At 44.2% G+C, this 22682-nt stretch overlaps 1 protein-coding gene across 12 annotated transcripts in view; it reads right to left on the bottom strand.

Moving 5' to 3' along the window:
* The window catches only part of LOC115113474 (MAP kinase-activating death domain protein-like), an 82197-nt gene that overhangs the window by 27917 nt on the left and 31598 nt on the right, over positions 1-22682 (bottom strand). For 10 of the 12 annotated variants that reach the window (XR_010461718.1, XM_065012974.1, XM_065012981.1 and 7 more), the window contains exons 4-16: positions 21038-21341; positions 18416-18547; positions 17710-17823; positions 16945-17025; positions 13314-13486; positions 10996-11231; positions 7117-7276; positions 6466-6566; positions 5906-6126; positions 5429-5682; positions 5023-5162; positions 4529-4642; positions 2550-2597 (exon numbers count right to left, since the gene is read on the bottom strand). Coding sequence is in view for 11 of the 12 variants with exons in the window: in XM_065012974.1 (XP_064869046.1) it covers positions 2550-2597; positions 4529-4642; positions 5023-5162; positions 5429-5682; positions 5906-6126; positions 6466-6566; positions 7117-7276; positions 10996-11231; positions 13314-13486; positions 16945-17025; positions 17710-17823; positions 18416-18547; positions 21038-21341 (2078 nt within the window). In the remaining variant the exon portion in view is untranslated. The remainder of the gene's footprint in view (positions 1-2549; positions 2598-4528; positions 4643-5022; positions 5163-5428; positions 5683-5905; positions 6127-6465; positions 6567-7116; positions 7277-10995; positions 11232-13313; positions 13487-16944; positions 17026-17709; positions 17824-18415; positions 18548-21037; positions 21342-22682) is intronic. The other 2 variants (XM_065012977.1, XM_065012978.1) reach the window with 2 other exon arrangements.

The raw sequence follows: 22682 nt of genomic DNA, 5'->3' as shown, positions 1-22682 counted from the left end.
GTCAATATGGCGCTGCGTTTGGGCATCACACATTGGCAGAGAACAGAGGCGAGATCAGATTGGAGCGGGATCTGCATGGCAACAAGACAAGTTGTGTGTCATGCAGAAAAATAACAAAAAAATACAGATGGGTCGACAATCACACACACACGGCTAACGGAACGCTCCACACTGTAGTGTTCATACTGTTAGTCACCTTGTACAGTTTGACAGACACATGAACACACAGTGCCATGGCATACAACAGTATGGTGGATCCCCTGCAGAGATTTGGCCTGTGAACAATATTATTATCAAACTGATTATAATATTGTTGCGCCTACATAGCTTACCCACTGGACAGACCTCAGTTCAACGTCTATTTTTGATTTACATTTGGTTGAGTTGTCAACTAAAGAGAATCAACACCAAAAAAAAAAATGTATTCCCTTACGTTGATGACTTTTTGCAAATCCAATCAGTTTTCCACGGTGATTCAGCATCACTTTTATTTTTATGACGTGGAAACAACGTTGATTCAACCAGTTTTTGCCCTGTGGGTAGCCTGTTTGACACTTTGAACATTTAAGCTAAAGGTAATGTCTTGAATGTGAGGATACAAATAAATACATCATGTCATAAACAGACAACGGCTGTTACCGGTATATCCAATTTTACCATGGCATTACATAGGCATGATTGTAGGCTCTATCACCGCATGTTACCAAAGACCTCACCTGACAACGAAGCCATTTTGCCCCACATTTTCCGAAGCATCGTCCATAAGTCGTACAACATGCATCAAAGCACTTCAAACAATTCCATTCCATTTGATCACTGTGGTACTGGTACAGATGCTCAGTAACCGCAAAGCCAGCTAAGTGTCCAATGACAACTCCAATCAAAACCGGTGACTATGAGTTTAGGAAGTAAGACAGAACAGCACTCTTGGTGCTGCGAGACCGCACTCCTTAATTCAATTAACAATGAAACAGTGTTTAAAACTAACTGCCAGCACTGGAATAATGATGTCATGCCTTACCTACAGTGTAGCAGTTTTGATTGGCTAAGGCCTGCCTCCACTGGCAAGGTGATGGGAGGTCTAGGTGTGTATGTGTGAGACCAAAGAGGTGGCCAAACAAGCAAATATAGCTTCTTGCTTGGCTTGGAGAATAATGGGAAAGCTGATGTTGACCAACTCGAATCAACATCTTGTCAGGTCCCATACAATACTGTGGAATGCAGAGACTTAGATTGGCACAAAAAATAAAATAATGAATGGCATCATCTTCACAATTGTCAATATGGGATGCACAGCTTCTAACAAGCTAAGATCGTAAGGGCCCAACCCAAACTAACGCAAAGACGTGTGGATGGGTGGAGTGACTCGGCAAAGGTTAGTGATTGGGGGAACAGTCACTATGGATGGTGAAAGACAACAGGACCGACTCGATGTATGACGATGAATGATCTCTCGATGGTGCATGTCAGGTGACAGAGGAGTGAGAGGGTGAGCGTGGAGGATGCTGGGAGATGTAGTTGACTGGCTAGGAGAAGCATGCAGCCCACGCAGTTTTAAAGGGCGGAACCCACCTTCTCCACTCACCGGACCGGCCTCTGTAATTATCTCCATTAGAGAATTTAGTCCAAATACTGGACACAAAACCCAGAATTAGTGCAGAGAAGTGGAAAGAGGGACAGAGAGGGACACCGGCCCAGACCGAACCAGTCTGAACATCAACCCACAACACACATGCACAGCAACACATTGACAGAGCGCACAAAGAGTGCAGAAAATAAAAAGGAGAAAAAGAAAGAACGAGGGAGACCAAGGAAGGGGGAAGGACATTTCTTACAAAGAAATGTTGGGACTTAATCTCAAAAGGTTATAGCCATTACATTTCATGACCAATCCTACATGTGGTGATTGTTAGGACCACTATATCTTTTTAGACCATCTAGGGGTTGGAGAAAGCATTTGCCAATTGTAAGTGTCTACGTCCAGAAGAGAGCGAGTTTATGGGCTCTCGGACCACAGAGACCTCAGACGGAGAACACACAAGAACGATGGAGAGCCACCGAACAAGCGAGCGAGCAAGGTAACAGACTGCACAGAGCAAGGAGATCAGGTGTCAGTTTCATTTCAATTCCAGTCCACTTGGGTAATCAATTGTACTTCAATCGATGAAATGAAAAATCCTCATCGAAAGCAATGGGTAATTTGACATTAAGGAACTGAATGGAGTGGAATTGAAAATGGACTTGAGCCCAACCCTGCTGGGAAACCAAGAGAAAAAAACACTAAATGTGAAAATGCCACATAAAATATGTATGCAAATAAGAGATCTGTCGTCTATAAATGTGTGCATCATAGCGCATCAGACTCCCACCAAACAGAGAGGAATAGGAAGGAAACAAGGAAACAGAGGGAAGGATATGGATATACATGAATGAAAATACAGGTATATCTCCTAGTATGCAACCTGAGTAATATGGACTCAGGTAGGATCAAATAAGGGTCAAAGATGGTTATAGGGCAAAACAAACTACCACACCAGACAATAACATACCCGGACTGTCTGGACCCGGGCTACCCGGGGTACTAGCCGGGCTGTCATCTGAACAGTCAAGACAAAACAAAATCACCATCAAAAGGAAAAAAGAAACAAATGTTGTTGCTATGGCAGCTGTCTCACACAGCGTGGGGTTATTGAGTTTAACACATGCATTTCTTTTTTTTTTTTTACCCCTTTTTCTACCCAATTTCGTGGTATCCAATTGTTGTAGTAGCTACTATCTTGTCTCATCGCTACAACTCCCGTACGGGCTCGGGAGAGACGAAGGTTGAAAGTCATGTGTCCTCCGATACACAACCCAACCAGCCGCACTGCTTCTTAACACAGCGCGCATCCAACCGGGAAGCCAGCCGCACCAATGTGTCGGGAGGATACACCGTGCACCTGGCAACCTTGGTTAGCGCGCACTGCGCCCGGCCCGCCACAGGAGTCGCTGGTGCGCGATGAGACAAAGACATCCCTACCGACCAAGCCCTCCCTAACCCGGACGACTCTAGGCCAATTGTGCGTCGCCCCACGGACCTCCCGGTCGCGGCCGGTTACGACAGAGCCTGGGCGCGAACCCAGGGACTCTGATGGCACAGCTGGCGCTGCAGTACAGCGCCCTTAACCACTGCGCCACCCGGGAGGACACACATGCATTTCTTATGTTCTCTCACAAATGTTCCCATAACAAATCAGGCAACCATGTGGGATTGGGAACATTGAAAACGGGGTCCTCAATATCCACCTATTGCCTAACTTACATCAACATGACAGTCAACAGATAGACAAATACAATTTAGAATGAAAGTCTATTCATTCAAAAAAAAAATAATCAAAATAAAGATTTCTACAAACCTTCCTCAATTTCCTCCTCTATGTCAAAATGAAAATATTCTATATTTTTGTAAATTAAAATAATTAGAGGGGAAAAGGCAAAAGGAAATAAAATAAACATTTACATGGTGAAGTTGCATAAATGCTAATACTGTGTAGCCTAAACTGGCATGCCAGACATCTCGGCATGAGCACTGAATGCTTACTTGACATACTGTCAATACTAACTTTACTTAGTGCAAACAAAGCAACAGCCTCTGAGGAAGAAATATGATGATGTTCAAGAAGTTCAACATGTCAGTCAGAGTTACACATTGTTATGTCATCTTCTCTCCTTCCTTCTCCACACCAGGTTAAAGTAGGCCTAACTGTCCAGTGAAAATCTTACTTTGAAAAGTAATATTCTGTTAACCTGTACCCGAATCATGTTGTTAACTCATCCCATACTTGTATTTGTGGCCAAAGCATAAATTGGAGAGGAAAACCCCCCCACCTCAAAGTCAGTTTAAAAAAATGCCTGTTATTTCCTCATAGAACATGACATCATGTTGGCTCATTGAGCTGGCCAATCAGCGGTCTACACTGGTTTTAATGACTTGTATACTCCGACACCATTCTGTTGTTGGGGTATGCCCACATAATTCAAACAAAGAAAAGCTGCTTTTAAACATACTTAATAAAATGTTTTAAAAAAATGGAATTAAAACTATTTCACTCATATTGTAATTAATTATTGGTCAAATTTCTAAGAAATCCAGAAACACTGGACAGTTACTTTAAATGATTAAGTTTAATGTAGCTTATGCTCAATGTGTCTTATCAAGATAAATAGCAGACACGATACGGTGTATAAAGCACTCCAAATGTTATTTTTAATGCCCATGACAAAACAAAAACCTTTACACTTTGAAAGGGCATTGTTTTTAGTAGGACAGCCTGCCTCTACTGCCTTCAACTGACAAACCTGACCGCAATCGGCTGTAGGGCACAAAAACTGTACAGAAAACAGATAGGAGGGGAATACAGCCACAGAGAGTGAAATGGAGAAGGAGATGAGATGGATAAAAGTCAGAGATAGAAAGAGAGATGAAGGAGGAGTGACGATAACGTGAAAGGAGGACAAAACAGGGCAAAGGGCTGCATTAGTACTGTACCTTTGAGATTGGGGAAGGGCCCAGCCCCAGCGGCCTTCTCCCTCAGCCCCCCCTTGTTGGGTACAGACAGGTTGGAGAGGCTAAAGCTGGAACCGTGGTTCTTGTACAGATTACCTGCAGTGAAAGAGAGAGCGTCGCTGATGAAGTCTATCAAAGCAACCAACATTTAACCATGTTTCACCATCCTATAGTATTACCCGTGATGATTTGCAGCCCATCGTCAAGTTCCATTTCAATCCCAACCTAGCTGGCAAATATGGCCAATTTCTGGTTGTAAACTATACATTTCTGGTTGTCTTCCTGGTTGAGAAGACCAGCTGGGTAACCCTTACCCATTCCCCCTTCAGTGTCCAAAGATCCCATAGGACAGGATAGACGAACAGAAGGGCAAAAAAGCTCAGCTTTGGAGGACAAAGTCTAACCGTCACCTATCCAGCCCTTTCAGATCTGTGACTATCATACAATTGAAATTGACCCTGGTTAAGGAGACTCACTGGCAAAGGACATGAGGCCCCCAAAGCCATCGCTGCTGTTGTTGGAGATGGTGGAGTTTGGAGAACTGTTGCGGGAGTCGCCCTCTCCGTCCGACTCTCCGGGCAGCTTTAGGCTGCTGGGCCTCAGGGGGCGTTGGGCTCTGTGGAGCAGAACAAGTGTTGGAGGTCTTGGTCTGTTAGAGGTCTGTCACGCTCTGTTAGCTTAGTTTTTCGACTGCTACACCAGAGGCATATCACAGACGCAGAATTCAGAAGTGGAGACTTAATTGAGTGAGTGTGTTTAAGAGATGTATACTTCACAGTTTTTTTAAAAACTATGTTTTCAGAATGTGTGGCTTATGATGCTTGTTTGTGTGTACATCGTTATGGCGTAGGTGTGTTGTAACGTAGGTGTGTTGTAACGTACTTGTTGCCATTGAGGTTCTGGTTGAACCGGGGCGTGTACGTCTCCTCTTGGTCTTCTGCCTCAGGGTCCTCCTCAGCGGGGAAGCCATACTGAGGCTCAAAGTAGGGGTTGTCGTACTCTCCCTTCTTATTGGCTGGTCCCACCGGGGCAGCATCTGGGGGAGGTCTGGAGAAGGGTGGAGCGCCCAATCCCGGGACAGGGTTCTGTAGAGCTGCACTGGCCAATGCCTCCATTTCCACTGGTTCTGCCTGCTCCTGGACACAATGAACATCAATCAATGGACACTAATGGTTGATATTCAATACACGAGATTGCCACTTTATGAGAAGGAAGAACTCAAGCAAAGATTTAATTATAGCCATTAGGTTCTCATGTTCTCAAATACAAACATAAGTTGCCAAAAATGTCAGTTGCTAAAAACACATATTGTATTGACTGCATCATTTTATACAGGTGTAAATTGAGGGGTTCACTGACATTGTTGACTCCCTGGATGATTGTGCTAGGGCTGGAACTGGCGGTTGTGCTGGAGCTCGAGCGGAGGGCTTGTCCATCAGGTGGTTCAGGAGCTCCGTCACCCCCCTCGGGCAGTGCCTTTTCTTGGGGGAGGGGACCGTCTCCTCCCTTGAACTCCTGGAAGTCCTGGAACTCCACTTCGCTGGCGTCTCCCAGTGCAGCGTGGGTAGGGGGATCCAGGTCTACGACACCAAAAGACAGATATTAGTTAGTGTTGATGGCAAAAGGGTCACAAAACAAAATGTTTAGCTAGTGACGGTTTCTGAAAGGAATTGGTCATTTTAGGTTGCCATTTTTCAAGATTAAAACAATTGTCTGTTATTATAATCAGTGGAATTTACCGTTTTTTTGTCATAACAATAAGTATGTGTAAGCTGGGTGGTTCTTGGGCTGCAATTACACAGGCAGCCCAAATCTGATCTTTTTTTCACTTTATTGGTCTTTTGCCAATAATTGGGCAAAATAATAGAATTGGGTTTCCTGGGTAAATGCAGCCTTGGTGAAATGGCACAGATACTTACTTGGCGTGTCCCCTTGGATGTCACATTTGATCATTTCGCTCACCAAGTCTCCAAGTGACGAGTAGGAAGAACTGGAGTCACCGTAGCCAGCCTCACTGTCACTGCCACGGAGACAAAACAGAGTAACATTACCCCGGACCCCATCCTGGTGACACCTTACATGTCTACAGAAGGCTAACTGAAAAACGCTAACTAACCCTTTCTCAGACTAAAATTAACCTCAACTCATACCATCATTTATAGCAAGACCAGCAAGCTAACTATTGAGCCAACTGGCAAATCTACTAGTTAATGTTTAGAGTACGCCATCTAGTGGCTAATGTGTTGTCTATCAACATTCTATAGCCTACCATGCTGCTTATTCTGCACTGTCTCCGTCGGCCGCACTTGCACACACACAAACACACAAATGATGCACACGTACACAGATCAAACACTGGAAAGGACCTCCTTTCAGATCTAGTTTATTTACGCAGCTAAATGGCGCACTAACATGTTTTCCACATTGCAAAATTGCTTTTAGACCATTGACAGTACCTGGCACTGAAAACATCTTTAATTTAACATTTTGTCAATTATATTATCACAGTAGTATAAAAAAAAAACATTATACCTTCCAACCGTGGAGGTCTTGTTTTTTAATTTTTTTACCTGTCGTCTGTGGGGTCCGAGTCGTTGGCCTCATCGTCTAGGGGTCCGCTCATGGCCTCGGCCAGCCGGGAGCTGCCGTCATACACACGGTAGAACACTGGCTGCAGCTGGTGGGCGTACCACTTGCCCTTGTCTCCGATTAAAGATGGGTCATACACGTCTGCAGAACACAGAGGTATGCTCAGAAACACTATGAAACCTTCAAACTGCCTGTATCGCTCATTGAACTATACCTGAGTGCACAAAACATTAGGAACAACTGCTCTTTCCATGACAGACTGACCAGTTCAATCCAGGTGAAAGCTATGATCCCTTATTGATGGCACCTATTAAATCCACTTCAAGTCAGTGTAGATGACGGGAAGGATATAGATTAAAGAAGGATTTTTAAACCTTGAGACGACCGAGACATGTGTGCCATTCAGAGAGTGAATGGTGAAGACAAAATATTTAAGTGCTTTTGATCGGGGTATGGTAGTAGGTGCCAGGCACACCGGTTTGTGTCAAGAACTGCAATGCTGCTGGGTTTTTCATGCTCAATAGTTTCCTGTGTGTATCAAGAAAGGTCCACCACCCAAAGAACATCCAGCCAACAACTGTGGGAAGCATTCGAGCATATACATAACAATGGTAGCAATTGAAAGAGAACAGTTTGGAAAATGATTAGACCAAAAGGTGAGTACGCAACAGTTCACCTGACAAGGCTGAATCAAACAAACTGTTGATTTCGTGTGCATTTTACATTTACTGTACTTTTTTTGCAAACACTCTGGATTACATTCAGTAACACGATAAGACTATTACTGGGAAATGTGGGGAAGGTCCAACATACTGCAAGACAAAAAATGACAAGGGTTTGAGTGAGAGGACTAAGCGGCTACACGCCTTTCTGAAGTGTGCACAGTTCCTAAGCCATTTCAATGCACGTTTATGACTCAAAAGAAGCGTCTTCAACTATACAGGTACTTTTTTCGTTTGAGCTCTCCTGCTGTGCCGTTGAGGAACTGTAGCGAGAACCCTTGTAGTCGTATCGCATGGAACACAACCCTGCAATCACACAATTCCTGTTGTTGTTGACTCAATGCAAAAACGGCCCATCATAAAATCGCAATCTGGGTCAGATGTGCACTATTTGAAAGCTTGTTCTATTGCCAATATGACTAGCTAAGTTCTAAAATACTTTCAGGCTTTCACAAGAAACAGATTATAATTTTGGTGCGCTTCGAAAGGAGTCATTCGTGCATTCAGGTGCGTGGCCAGCGGCAGATTTCCTTCACAATAAACAAACGTAGGCTCATTCTGATCAGAACAACCCAGGGGATGACGCCATGTCATCTTGTAACGGTACATCAAACATAGTATATGATTTTTAGAATTTGGAAATGTAAAGTGCACATTTGGACTCACGGTTGTTTGGCTTGCTTTTATGACATGAAAGCGGTACCTATTATAATCCTCAACGTCTCATCTTTCAAAATACCTTGAGTCATCTTTATTTACAGCATTTCCCTCACTAAGACAACCACAAATGTGCTAAAGATCTCCAATTACCAGGAGGGATGGGAGCAACTTCTAGTCGCTTGATGGTAAAGTTCAGAACGTCTGTCAGTCAAAACCCATACAAATCAAACTTTAAATTTGCCACATGCACCGAATACAACAAGTGTACACTTTACAGTGAAATGCTTACTTACAGTGCAGTTCAATAACAAGAAAAGATTTACCAAGTAGGCAAAAAAAATTAAAGTAATAATAAAAAGTAACACAATAAGAATAACGAGGCTATATACAGGGGGCACCGGTACCGATTCAGTGAGCAGGGGTACAGGCTAGTTGAGGTAATCTGCACATGTAGGTGTTGGTGAAGTGACTATGCATAGGCAACAAACAAACAGCGAGTAGCAGCAGTGTACAAAAGGGAGGGGAGGGGGTCCATGTAAATTGTCCGGTGGCGATTTTTATGAATTGCTCAGCAGTCTAACGGCTTGGAGGTAGAAGTTGTTGAGGGGTCTTTTGGTCCTAGACATGGCACTCCGGTACCGCTTGCAGTGCGGTAGCAGAGAAAACAGTCTATAACTAAACCTTTTGAGGATCTGGGGACCAATGCCAAATCTTTTCCGTCTCCTGAGGGGGAAATGGTTTTGTCGTGCCCTCTTCACGACGGTCTTGGTATGTTTGCACCATGATAGTTCGTTGATGTGGACGCCAAGGAACATGAAACTCTCGACCCGCTCCACTACAGTACCGTCAATGTTAATGGGGGCCTGTTCGGCCCGCCTTTTCCTGTTGTCCACCATCAGCTCCTTTGTCTTACTCACATTGAGGTAGAGGTTGTTATCCTGGCACCACACTCATCATTGTCGGTGATCCAGCCTACCACTGTTGTGTCGTCAGCAAACTTAATGATGGTGTTGGAGTTGTGTTTGGCCACGCAGTCGTGGATGAACAGGGAATACAGGTCGGGACTAAGTACACACCCCTGAGGGGCCCCGGTGTTAAGGATCAGCGTGGCAGACGTATTGCTGCCTACTCTTACCACCTGGGGCGGCCCATCAGGAAGTCCAGGATCCAGTTGCAGAGGGAGGGGTTTAGTCCCAGAGTCCTTAGCTTAGTGATGAGCTTCGTGGGCACTATGGTGTTGAACGCTGAACTGTAGTAGATGAACAGCATTCTCACATAGGTGTTCCTTTTGTCCAGGTGAGAAAGAGCAGTGTGGAGTGCGATTGAGTCATCTGTGGTTCTGTTGGGGCGGTATGCAAATTGGATTGGGTCTAGGGTGTCCGGGAGGATGCTGTTGAAGTGAGCCATGACCAGCCTTTCAAAGCATTTCATGGCTACCTACGTGAGTGCCACGGGGCGGTATAACAATTAGGCAGGTTACCTTCGCTTCTCAGGGCACAGGGACTATGGTGGTCTGCTTGAAACATGTAGGTATTACAGACTGTCAGGGAGAGGTTGAAAATGTCAGTGAAGACATTTGACAGTTGGTCCGCGCATGCTTTGAGTACACGCCCTGGTAATCCGTCTGGCCTAGCGGCTTTGTGAATGTTGACCTGTTTAAAGGTTTTGTTCACATCGGCTACCGAGAGCGTTATCACACAGTAATCCAGAACAGCTGGTGCTCTCGTGCACGCTTCAGTGTTGCCCTGCCTTGAAGCGAGCATAAAAGGCATTTCGCTCGTCTGGTAGGCTCGTGTCACTGGGCAGCTTGTGTCTGTGTTTCCCTTTGTAGTCCGTAATAGTTTTCAAGCCCTGCCACATCCGACAAGCGTCAGAGCCGTTGTAGTAGGATTCAATCTTAATCATGTGTTGACGCTTCGCTTGTTTGATGGTTCGTCTGAGGGCATAGCGGGATTTCTTATAAGCGTCCGGATTGTTCTCCCGCTCCTTGAAAGCAGCAGCTCTAGCCTTTAGCTCGATGCGGATGTTGCCTGCAATCAATGGCTTCTGGTTGGGATATGTTCGTACAGTCACTGTGAGGACGACGTCATCGATGCACTTATTGATGTCTGACTGAGGCAGTGTATTCCTCAATGCCATTTGATAAATCCCGGAACATATTCCAGTCTGTGCTAGCAAAACAGTCCTGTAGTGTAGCATCCGCGTTCATCTGTGAAGCGCAGAGCCAGAGCTCCAACTTCATATATAGCATGTTACTGTACAGCCACTACGTTCCAATTTAGACAATTAGTGCACAAATCTGCAATTTTCAACTCGTATACGGGTACGAGTGTAAAGGGCTAGACTTTTCATCACACTATAAATATCCAAGCTAGCACAGTATGGTTCGGGTCAGCTCTAAACACAAATACACCAATTGTCAGTCAGTGCATGGTATATGCAGTACAGCAGGTGTGTAGGCTAGGGTAAGGGACTTACTGTTGTGGATCCTCTGAAAGGCCAGGTTGGTGGGGTTGAGGGCCCACTCGCCATAGTACTCCACGGCCTGGGTGTGCGACAGCTTCTCAGCGAAGCCGGAGCGTCGGGGCCGAGAGGCCAGGAAGGACGTGGCCTGGAATGCCACCACAGGCCGGGGGAAGAGGCGCAGCGTACGTGTGTGCATCTGGAAACCCTGGAGCACATTGGGGGAGTTGAAGAACCGCACCATGGCAACCCTGTTGGAGAAAGAAGGAAAGGTGAGTGTGTTAACGCTTCAATGAGTCATATTTAGTTCAATTCAAAAAGCTTTCTTGTTTATCAAGTTTACATGCGAGAGACATGCGTCTTTGATATGAGGTTCAAATTAAACACATTGTTTCACATGACATTATGACTTTGTTGAGTCATACACTACTGGTCATAGGTTTTAGATCGACACATTTCAGGGTTTTTACTATATTGTAGAATAATAATGAAGACATCAAAACTTTGAAATAACACATATGCAATACAAAAGTGTTAAACAAATCAAAATACACACTACTGTTCAAAAGTTTGGGGTCACATAGAAATGTCCTTGTTTTTGAAAGAAGAGCACAATTTTGTCCATTAAATGAACATCAAATTGATCAGAAATACAGCAGACATTTTTAATATTGTAAATGACTATTGTAGTTGGAAACGGCAGATTCTTTAAATGGAATATCTAAATAGGCGTAGAGACGCTTCACAGGTCCTCAACTGGCAGCATCATTAAAAAGTACCCGCAAAACATCAGTCTCAACGTCAACAGTGAAGAGACGACTCCGTGATGCTGGCCTTCTAGGCAGATTTCCTCTGTCCAGTGTCTGTTCTTTTGCCCATCTTAAATCTTTTATTTTTATTGGCCAGTCTGAGATATGTTTTTTTCTTTGCAACTCTGCCTAGATGGCCAGCATCCCGGAGTTGCCTCTTCACTGTTGACGTTGAGACTGGTGTTTTGCGGGTACTATTTAATGAAGCTGCCAGTTGGGGACTTGTGAGGCGTCTGTTTCTCAAACTAGACACTCTAATGTACTTGTCCTCTTGCTCAGTTGTGCACCGGGGCCTCCCACTTCTCTTTCTATTCTAGTTAGAGCCAGTTTGAGCTGTTTTGTGAAGGGAGTAGCACACAGTGTTGCACAATATCTTCACATTTGTTTAACACTTTTTTGGTTACTACATGATTCTATTTCATAGTTTTGATGTCTTCACTATTATTCTACATGTAGAAAATAGTCAAAATAAAAACTCTTGAATGAGTAGGTGTTCTAAAACGTTTGATCGGTAGTGTATACAACATTGATACAACAGTAGCTAGGATGGGGAGAAGTCTGTATATAATAAAATGCTGCTCTGCATTCTTAACAGCCCTATCAACGAGGCAGGTCCTACAGGCCTTAGTTTTGCAAAAAAAGAGGGATTTAGGAAAATGGCAACTGGCTCAGAACAGGGCAGCACGGCTTGCCCAATGGATGCACACAGAGAGCTAACAATAATAATACGCATGTCAATCTCTCCTGGCTCAAAGTGGAGGAGAGATTGAGTTCATCACTACTTATATTTATGAAAAGTATTTGCATGTTGAATGCAATGTTTGAACTACTGGCTCACAGCCCATGCATACCCCACAAGACATGTCACCAGAGGTCTCTTCACAGTCCCAAAGTCCAGAACAGACTATGGGAGACGACCAGTACTACATAGAGCCATGACTACATGGAACTCTATTCCACATCAAGTAACTCACGCAGTAAATCAAGTAACTCCAGCAGTAAAATTTGATTTAAAAAACATAAAAATGCACCTTATGAAACAGCGGGGACGGTGAATCAACAAACATAGACATATGCATACAAACACACGATAGCATACGCACTATACACACTGATTTTGTGTTATAGATATGTGGTAGTAGAGGCCTGAGGGCACACAATGTTGGGAAATCTGTTATGAATGTATTGTAATGCTTTTAATGATGTCGGTCTTCATTTTGCTGGACCCCCATTAGCTGCCTTGGCAGCAGCTAATTGGGATCCATAATAAATACAAATATACACTTCAGATTTTAGAAACTTCAAGTAGGAACAGGGGTCAATCCATAAATTGTGCATATGTAAATAGCCCTTCATATCTATTATCTACAATATTCAGGAACCAAATGGAGGAGGAGTGTCTAGGTCCTGACTGGATTATTCTGCTAGGGTCAAAGTTCAAATAGAACCAACCTCACAAATTGCCTCGCATGGGTAATATGAGATCTACTTAAAAAGGGACAGAGAAACTTTGTCAAGCCTTGCCTGGTGGCCACATCCACAGAGTCCACGTCGTTGCCGTAGATGAGGGGGTTGAACTCGGTGGAGGAGGGCGACGCCTTGTTCTGGCCGGGGGGGAGCAGGGGTAACTCCTGGCCCTCCTGGAACTTCTCCAGGTTCAGAATGGGCTGGGTGTTGAGACTCATGCTGGCCAGGGCCTGGAGCGGGTAGAGGCGAGGAAGGTTTTAATCAACACACTGTCGTGATGATGAGGGGTCACTCGGCCCCACTAGGGGGCACCCTCACCTCAGGCATCAGCTGAAGGGTAGTGCAACAGAATGGTCTCACTAGGACCAGTGTGGAACTGTCTGTTTGAGGTTCAAAACGGTGCAAGAGAGTAATTTGAGAAAATTGAGTTACAACTTATCATTTATTTGTTTATGTATTGTGCTGCTTTATTATGTTTTTGTCTGTATGATGTAAGTTCTCATTTGAGAATAAATCATTAATAAAACACAAGGACTAAGCTAGGAGGACTCACAATGTGATTATGTTATTAGCTGACAGGTGAGCGTGTGGGATAAAATGAGGAAGCCCGTTTCCCCAGCGAATGAATCTGAAGAGTGCATGTTTTTGCAGATGCCTGAAATGGGAGCGTCACTTCGGAAAGGTCGGCGGAAGAAGAACAGCAGAGGGAATTCACTAGCACTCCGGGACTGCTACAAGACTCATTCAGGGTTTTGCACGATGTTAGCACAGTGGATCGTTTGATGGCCAGGTTCAGTCCTGGACGCAACCTATGTGTTACAACAGAAATCTGCATATCCACTGTGTTTGCTTACAAGAACACTCACTGATGACAAGATAGATGTGCATACATTCAGGCATGCTCAAGCCAAAACTAAGCAGCCAGTGGTGGGGTCTTACGAAATATCTCTCTTTGCCGCCAGTTTGTTACAACATCTCAACAATAGTGTATGACACTTGGAGGAAACAATAACAAGCAACAACAAAACATATTTAAGTTTGGTTAGGAAGAATATCCGTGCAAGGAGCGTGGGCACATTCCGCAGAAGGAAAAATTAGCAACCTTATTGTCAGAGGAGAAGATCTGCTTTTGGGTGATCACGGTCAACCTAACCAGACACTAGGGAAGGGGAGGAGGGGGACAAGAGAGATGGCAGGAAGAGGATCACATGAAAAGGCTGAGCTGACCAATTGCTGAGCAGAATTGAAACCACACGTGACAACAAAAAAAAGGCTCAAGATATGAGGCTGTGTGGTCCAATTCCCTTTAAATGGATTCCTTTCCTCATCTCCTCTCAATCCTGACTACTAAAACAGCTGAAAGGACGGGATGCTTGAAAGCGACGTCGGAACCTTGACTAGCCAATAAGTGGGCTAGTGGGGAGATGGAGATGCCTCCCTGTTGCTTCCACATACAGCCCTTTCAGCTAAGTGGTTGCAAAAGAAGGGAGAACAGGAAAGGGGCAGTTTTAGAGAATTGGGACATAGCCAGAGAACAAGAGAGAGAGAATGTTGTAGAGAGAGAGAGAGAAGAGGTGCAAGAGAACAAACCATGACAGAGACACAAACAAACATGAGTGCGACAAAACAACACCCAAAAAGGAACAGTAATTCACCACACCACACCCAACGCAAGTTAGCCACTGAAGACTAAAGAGTCTATCGATGGTTACCAGCTGGGAGGATAGCCGGTGGATACGATGGAGGTGATACTGAGGCACAGAAGGGAGCAGATCTCTTGACAATAATTGTTGTAAATTAAAAACCTTTTGGCTTTTTGTTTACACTGTCCATACACCCCCCCCCCCCCCAACCTGTGAGTTTCTGACATACACTAGGTGTACAAAACATTACAAAACACCTCTTTCCATGACATATACTGACCAGGTGAATCCAGGTGAAAGCTATGATCCATTATTGATGTCACTTGTTAAATCCACATCAAATCAGTGTAGATGAAGTGGAGGAGACGGGTTAAAGATTGATTTTTAAGCAGTGAGACAATTGAGACATGGATTGTGTATGTGTGCTATTCAGAGAGTGAATGGCAAGATACAAAAGGTAAGTGCCTTTGAACAGGGTATGGTAGTAGGTGCCAGGCAGACAGGTTTGAGTGTGTCAAGAACTGCAACGCTGCTGGGCTTTTCAAGAATGGTCCACCACCCAAAAGACATCTAGCCAACTTATCAACTGTGGGAAGCATTGGAGTGGCCTGGCATCCCTGTGGAACGCTTCATACATTGTAGAGTCCATGCCCCGATGAATTGAGGCTGTTCTGAGGGCAAAAGGGGCTGCAACTCAATATTAGGAAGGTGTACCTTAATGTTTTGTACACTCAGTGTACACTAACCCATTCTCTGTGTGGGACTGTAAGGACCTACCGGCTACCACTTGTTTGTCACTGTTTTGAGGAATGCTGAGGACAGCTTTAACCCTTAAAACAATAGAACCTATGAAAACTCACCTTTACCCATATCGTTTCAATCAAATGGCTTGTTAACACAACAGATTTTTTGGCTCTGCCAACACACAGGTCTATCTTAAATCAAATCGCACACACTCTGGGATGGGGCCAAGTCTATCACACACAAGTACACTGGTTCTGATTCAAAGCATATCAACAAACTATGATATGCAGGGATTTTCAACATGACGAGGTGTGACTGGGGATTCAAATTGGGGTTACTGGGTTTGGATGTTAAAAAACAAGCGCTGAATAACATTTGGTGATGAGTTGAGACGCATTTTTTAAAGGGCGATGAGGAATCGTGCCTTAGAATGTTTAAAATGTGACATTTGTTCATATGGCGGATTCATGTCTTGTTTTTCTTTTCATGTAACTTCTCTTCATAAAGCATCTGGTGTTTAATATGCACTTTCAAATCAAATAAACTCCAAACTTAGATGATGATAATGTTGGGTAGGAATAGTTAAATGGCAAAATGTGCTAATGATAGCTAGATGTCAAGATGGCGGGTGGGGGTAACTAAGACGGTCGCTGATAATTCCAGGTGGTTTTTAGTTACAATGCCAAGCTGTGACGTGGTACCAGAGTGGAATGTTTGATTGGCATTTCACAACACGCGTAAGAGAGGTTGGTGAATCAGAACCAGCTTCTCATCAACGTATTGTTATTTGAGGTTCTGGGCTTAGAGGATTCGGTCAGTTCTACTGCTACAGCTGTTACTGAGGTCCAAGGGAGTAAGACCTAGTAGGTGCTTTTTTTTTTACCTTAGAGAGCTAGCGCATGCAAAGGAAAGAGAGAGAGAGAGACAGAAGAAAACAAAACGAGAAAACAAAAAACACTTGTTGTCGTTAGGACATTACAATGCTTAACTCCACAATGCTCCCACACTATATGCATAGTTAGTGCATACAACACGGTAAGAGGACAAGGACACCGATGTGCCTGGCGCAATTCATCAAACCTCTCTTGAAACATATCTAAAGCTGAAAGAAGAGAAGGTGATCACGTGAAAACAAATAGTTAATATAACACATGCGGCAATATTGCAGTTTATTTTTTATTTTTTACGTAATAAAGCAATACAAGAGGTAGAAGTTAACGGTTGGCAGTGCTAACATACATGCTTAATGAACGACCACTGAAAATAGTGCTATCGGGTATGTTGCGACAGGCTATATTTACCTGTTTCAGGTGTTTCTTGAGTTCTGTGGATTCCGGCTCGGGAAGAAGGGGTAGGTGCTCTGCATTGGTGGGTGCTTTGACCTGTGGAGCAACAAAGCATGCTCAAACTGTCAAATGTTAGCAAAAAACGAAATGTACACTACACACGTAAAAGAGTACACAAATATCCCTTCAAATGATGAAAGCATACATCGGTCACCATTACCTACTAAATAGTAGACGAAAGGGAAGGAATTTGCCCCTAGAAAAGACAGACTGGGATGCGGGTGGGTGTTTTAGCACTGAAAACACTGATGCTCTCTCTGTCTCACAGAGAGGGAGGACTTTTATGTTGAAGTCAGTTTCTGCACAGGTCTGAAATGAGGATGACAAGAGCAAGGCTTTTCCCTCCTGCATCAAGTCGACATCTAGCCGAACACAATATCTGTCACAATGAGAGAACTGAACCCCAAAAGGGATTTAGCAGTGAAAATAAAGACATCTCAAGCAAGTGTCTAGAATCTTGTCTCCCAATCAGAGATAATGCTGTATGGAACTCAAATGGAGTAGGGAACAGCATAGATCTGCAAAGGAATGACATAGATCTGTGAAGGAACAGCATAGATCTGCGAAGGAACAGCATAAGTCTGCCAAAGAATAGCAAAGACCTGCCAAAGAATAGCAAAGATCTGCCAAAGAATAGCAAAGATCTGCCAAAGAATAGGAAAGATCTGCAGAGACCGTTTGCGGGGACGCTGAAGCGCACCTCCATTTTGGGGCATTTACCTTGTTACAGTCTAGGTCCACGAGCCACACATCGTCGGGCATTTTGAAATCGGATTTGTAGAGGAAGAAGCTGGCAGGAACACCTATGATGTAAGGGGTGGGGGCGAGGAGAAGCTACAAAAGGAGAGAGAAAGGACATTGACGTCACGAACAGACAAAAATCAAACCAGCACACAAGCAAGAATAGCTCCAATAGGAGGAGCCTCACACCATAGACTAAAGCTAGTGGGCTAGAACTCCACTAGGCATGTATTCAAACATAATACAGGTACTAATCTCTTCTTCAACATCTACAATCACAAATGCCCTGACAAGCAAGAATAGCTCCAATAGGAGGAGCCTCACACCATAGACTAAAGCTAGTGGGCTAGAACTCCACTAGGCATGTATTCAAACATAATACAGGTACTAATCTCTTCTTCAACATCTACAATCACAAATGCCCTGACAAAAAAAAGCAATGGATGATAAAATTGGCTAAATGAATCAACAAAAAAAAAAAAAAGTGAAACTCTCAAAAGGCAATCAATTACGGCACGGGAATTCCTTCATTTTTTCCCCAAACGTGTGTGTAGAAGTGCATCCCTTTTAAAAAATAAATAAATCCATCCACAACCTCTGGTTCCAGCTATTAAAAAGCCCTCTATTTGTTCTCAGAATAGTACTACAACTACCAGTGCTGCAGTCATTGGTTTGATTGGCGTACCTGTTCAGCGGAGGCCATGCAGGTGGGCAGTAAGGGAATGACAGGGAACATGTACTCCAGGGGGTAGATCATGGCTACAAACGCCATGACACTCATGGTCAGGGCATTGTAGTCCCGCGACTGGAGGACCACCTGGAAGACACAAATCAAAACAAACTATCTGATGTGCATTTAAACATCTCAATGTACAACAAATACTTTAGAAGACTGGTTGGCCATAGGTGATCACATGCTGTTTATTCCATACAAGATCAATTCAATTACTTTCTCGGGTGGTAGTCATTGAATGTATCTTCATTTTTCTCCCAAAGAGTTTTACTCCTTCACAATAAGAGAAGTATCATTGACTAGTTGTGTGGCTGTTTCAACAGTAAATATACAGACCACAATCTGCTGTTTTCACTCTACAAACAGTGGCATGTTTAAGCTTGAACAGCGAAAGGAGGTCCTTCAAGGTTAACCTGACATATTGTTCTTACAGTAAATGGGAAGGGGGTAGAGCGTAGTCACTGCGGGTGTTCAGACAGTGAACCAAAGGGGACGGAATAAGGGAGCGTGAAGATTACAGTGGTGACTGTAATCGTCACGCAGAACAGAAAAAAACAGCAGGTAGAACAGAAAAAAACAGCAGGTTCCGGACCTCGTAGGGCAAGAGTTTAATACCCCTGCTACACATAAAATAAGTTTGTGTGTAGTGTGGGACTTGGTCTTTAATAATCTAGTGAGATTGTGAACAAAATGTTTGAGTCGGCCCTTTTATTCAATTATCAAGAGTTGGAACTACAGTAGGGGTGAGAAGGTTTAAACTTTAAAAAGATATCTGGATCCTTAACGTTAAGAAAGAACCCTAAACGGACAAACAAAGTTTAGTTTATTTTTTCTACAAAATTAAAATCACAGTGCAGCTGGCTCGCCTGCTATTTCTCTTCACTTAATGATGCAAGTGTGTGTTCAGTCTTCAGTCTGTTGCGTGTAGAATATCCTAGCCTATTCATTGATGATAGGCCCTGCTTTACTGAAGTTGCGAGACATTACAAGCCAAGAAATTGCGAAATACAGCATTCCAGTGAGATACAGCTTTGATTGCTGATAGGCCTAGTGCACCGTTCTGACAGTCTGCCTGGTAGCCGACCTTCCTATACTGTGCCTCTCTCAGTCCCTCGGTAGCTAGCTATGAAAGAAGCGAGTGTTTATATTCTCAAAAGTAAGCAAACTAATCAGTCTCCTTCGTTCCAAGGATACCGGATTTTTGGAGTCGATTCCTAGATGGAAATGTGTTTTCTTTCTACTAAAAATGTCATGGTAAGTCACGGTATTTAACAAACGGTAAAGTACTTTTTAGGAGAGAGTAGTTTGTGGGCAGGCAGCAGGCAGGCAGCTCGAGATTTGATTGACAGTTCTTGTCACCTAGTGATGGACCTTAGTCAAACTTCAAAAGCTGCATTACTTTACAGATAAAAATAAATACAAATAAATCACTTTTATTTAACCAGATAGTTGTAAATGAGAACTAGTTCTCAACTGGCCTGTGACCTGGCGAAGATAAAACAAAGCAGTGCGACAAAAACAACAGTTACACATGGGATAAAGTAATGACACGTGGGATAAAGTAATTACAATTTAGCCATTAACACTGGAGTGATAGATGTGCAGATGAGGATGTGCAAGTAGAAATACTGGTGTGCAAAAGAGCAGAAAAACAAAAACAAATATGGGGATGAGGTAGGTAGTTGGTTGGATGGGCTATTTACAGATTGGCTGTGTACAGCTGCAGCGATCGGTAAGCTGCTCTGACAGCTGATGCTTAAAGTTAGTGAGGGAGATAAGTCTCCAACTTCAGTGATTTTTGCAATTCGTTCCAGTCATTGGCAGCAAAGAACAGGAAGGAAAGGCGGTCAAAGGAGGTGTTGGCTTTGGGGATGACCAGTGAAATATACCTGCTGGAGCACGTGCTACGGGTGGGTGTTGCTATGGTGACCAGTGAGCTGAGATAAGGCGGAGCTTAACCTAGCAAAGACTTATAGATGACCTGGAGCCAGTGGGTTTGGCAACAAATATGTAGCGAGGATCAGCCAACGAGAGCATACTGGTCGCAGTGGTGGGTAGTATATGGGGCTTTGGTGACAAACATTGTTCCATTTGTGTTAATCACATGTCTGTGGAATTTGTTCAGTTTGTCTGTTGTTGAATCTTGTTACGTTCATACAAATATTTACACATGTTAAGTTTGCTGAAAATAAACACAGTTGACAGTGCTGAGTTTGGCTGTTGAGGACGGGGACACACACACACACAACAGTATTCACTGCACTGACCCACCTAGGAGGCAATGGGCTGATTTGTGACTGAGCAATAGCCTTATTTAAGGCAGAGGCCGTGCTCGAGAGTGATCTACAAATAATATTGAGTAGCTGTTTATGATGTAAGGTGGTTTGTAGATAAGTCGACTTGCCTTTAAAGTTGGCTGAAATGTCGAACCAGAGTTGTTTGAGAACATAAATTCTCCTGAGTCGCTGATCACCGACTGCACCAACTGACTGATTTGCAAATCATTTTGCATCCTAAATAACTACTCAGTTCTCAGGGTAAACTCCATTCAAAACGTCCACCCTTTCCCCTAACCTTGTGCTCCAGTAGGATGCAGCTGAGCACCATGAGGCAGGCGTCCACACCCAGCAACTCCAGGGGCAGGTGCAGGGGGAAGTCCACCATGGAGAAGCGAGAGTTGTCGGGCAGGGCGAAGGTGAGTGCCGGCTGCATCTCGTGGGGCAGCACCTCCACATCTACGCGCCGTTGGCCCGCCACGGGCACCGGGGAGCGCAGGAGGCGGTAGACCCAGGACTCGATCTCCCGCAGGTCAGCCAGCAGCTGGCTGCCTTTCTCCTCCACCAACAGGGCCCCCGTGAACACGCGCCACATGGTGTCCCTGATGGCAGAATGACAAGTCAGTCAACAAACTGACAGTTTAGATACACATGTAGAGGCCTCTGTGACATGCAGAGGGAAATGGTGTCCCTGACAGGAGACAGTCAACAAATCATACTTCTCAACAGGTGATAAAAGCAAGCATATCTTGCGAGATAATCAACCCAAACAAACCGTACTGCTGCTCCTGCAACACCTGTACACATACATTATTCTAATATTAAGCGAGTGCTACATCAAAGCCTTATAACTGCATTTACACAGACAAAACACCCTTCCCTCTGCATTCTACTGTACGTTGTCATTGTGTAATGAGCAAACAAGACGCAGATACGAGCTGCCGATATGTCGACAGCCCTCCACTCTGAACGTACACACCTGTACACACAACGTGGCGGCATTAAAACCCTCTTTGCGATTGCCTGGCGTCTGTTGGCTAGGGAGGGAGATTAATCAGTAGCTCGTCAGAGCTCGCCCTGGGCCGCCGCCCACTGCAGCTGCTCCCTGAAGGCAGTCAGAGCCCTCAATCTGTCAGGCGAGCGCTGTGTGTGTGTATGTCATAGACTGTAGTGTGGAGTGTGTAAGTGTGACTGTGTGTGCGTGTTTGTCTGTGCGCCTGTGTATATGTGTGTGTGTGTGTGTGTGTGCCGCAGCAGCCCGCAACGCAGCAGACCCTCACAGTGTTATGTAAGGCAGCACGGCTAGGACTCTAAAGTGTGAGCAATTTGGAGGCATATACGACTAAATATTTTGCTGTACGACCTGGGGTTTTATTTTGGGAGCATCAGCGCGACTAAAAGAAAATCACAAATAAATAAATGTCTTAATAATTCACCGCAACACTTCTCTACACTGCTTGAATAAGACTGCTTCCTGCCAGTTCCCGAACCACACACACACACACACACCAAGCCCCTGTTAATCAAGCAGAGAGCACACAGTTCCTCCACAGAGTTACGGTCTTTGGTTCCTCCACAGCCGTTTTTTTCTCTCTCAGCATGGTGTCAATTCATACACTCCACATATTCTTCCAAAACAAGAACGATGGCGCTTTCCAGGCAGTTTCTAAATATAAATCTATAGGTCTTCCCTATTATACTATTACTTTGTGTATCTTGCTCTCTGCAAAACCCAAGTTAGTCTAAGGAAGCTGGCATATGCCTAAAATAATGCTGATCGCTAACTAGCTGGCTAAAATGCCATTTAGCTAAAAGCTCAAGCTTGGGCAAAGCAAACATTAGCTTTCATACAGGTTGTTACCAGTGGTGGTGTAGATCAGCATGTTGTTTGTGCAACGCCATGTTCTGAATCAGACAGCCTATTCTAAAATCTTTGTCCAAAT

The sequence above is a fragment of the Oncorhynchus nerka genome, linkage group LG28, assembly GCF_034236695.1.
Source record: "Oncorhynchus nerka isolate Pitt River linkage group LG28, Oner_Uvic_2.0, whole genome shotgun sequence".
Classification (NCBI taxonomy): domain Eukaryota; kingdom Metazoa; phylum Chordata; class Actinopteri; order Salmoniformes; family Salmonidae; genus Oncorhynchus; species Oncorhynchus nerka.
Note: the sequence above shows the minus strand (reverse complement) of the source record. Positions and strands in the feature narration are given on the sequence as shown.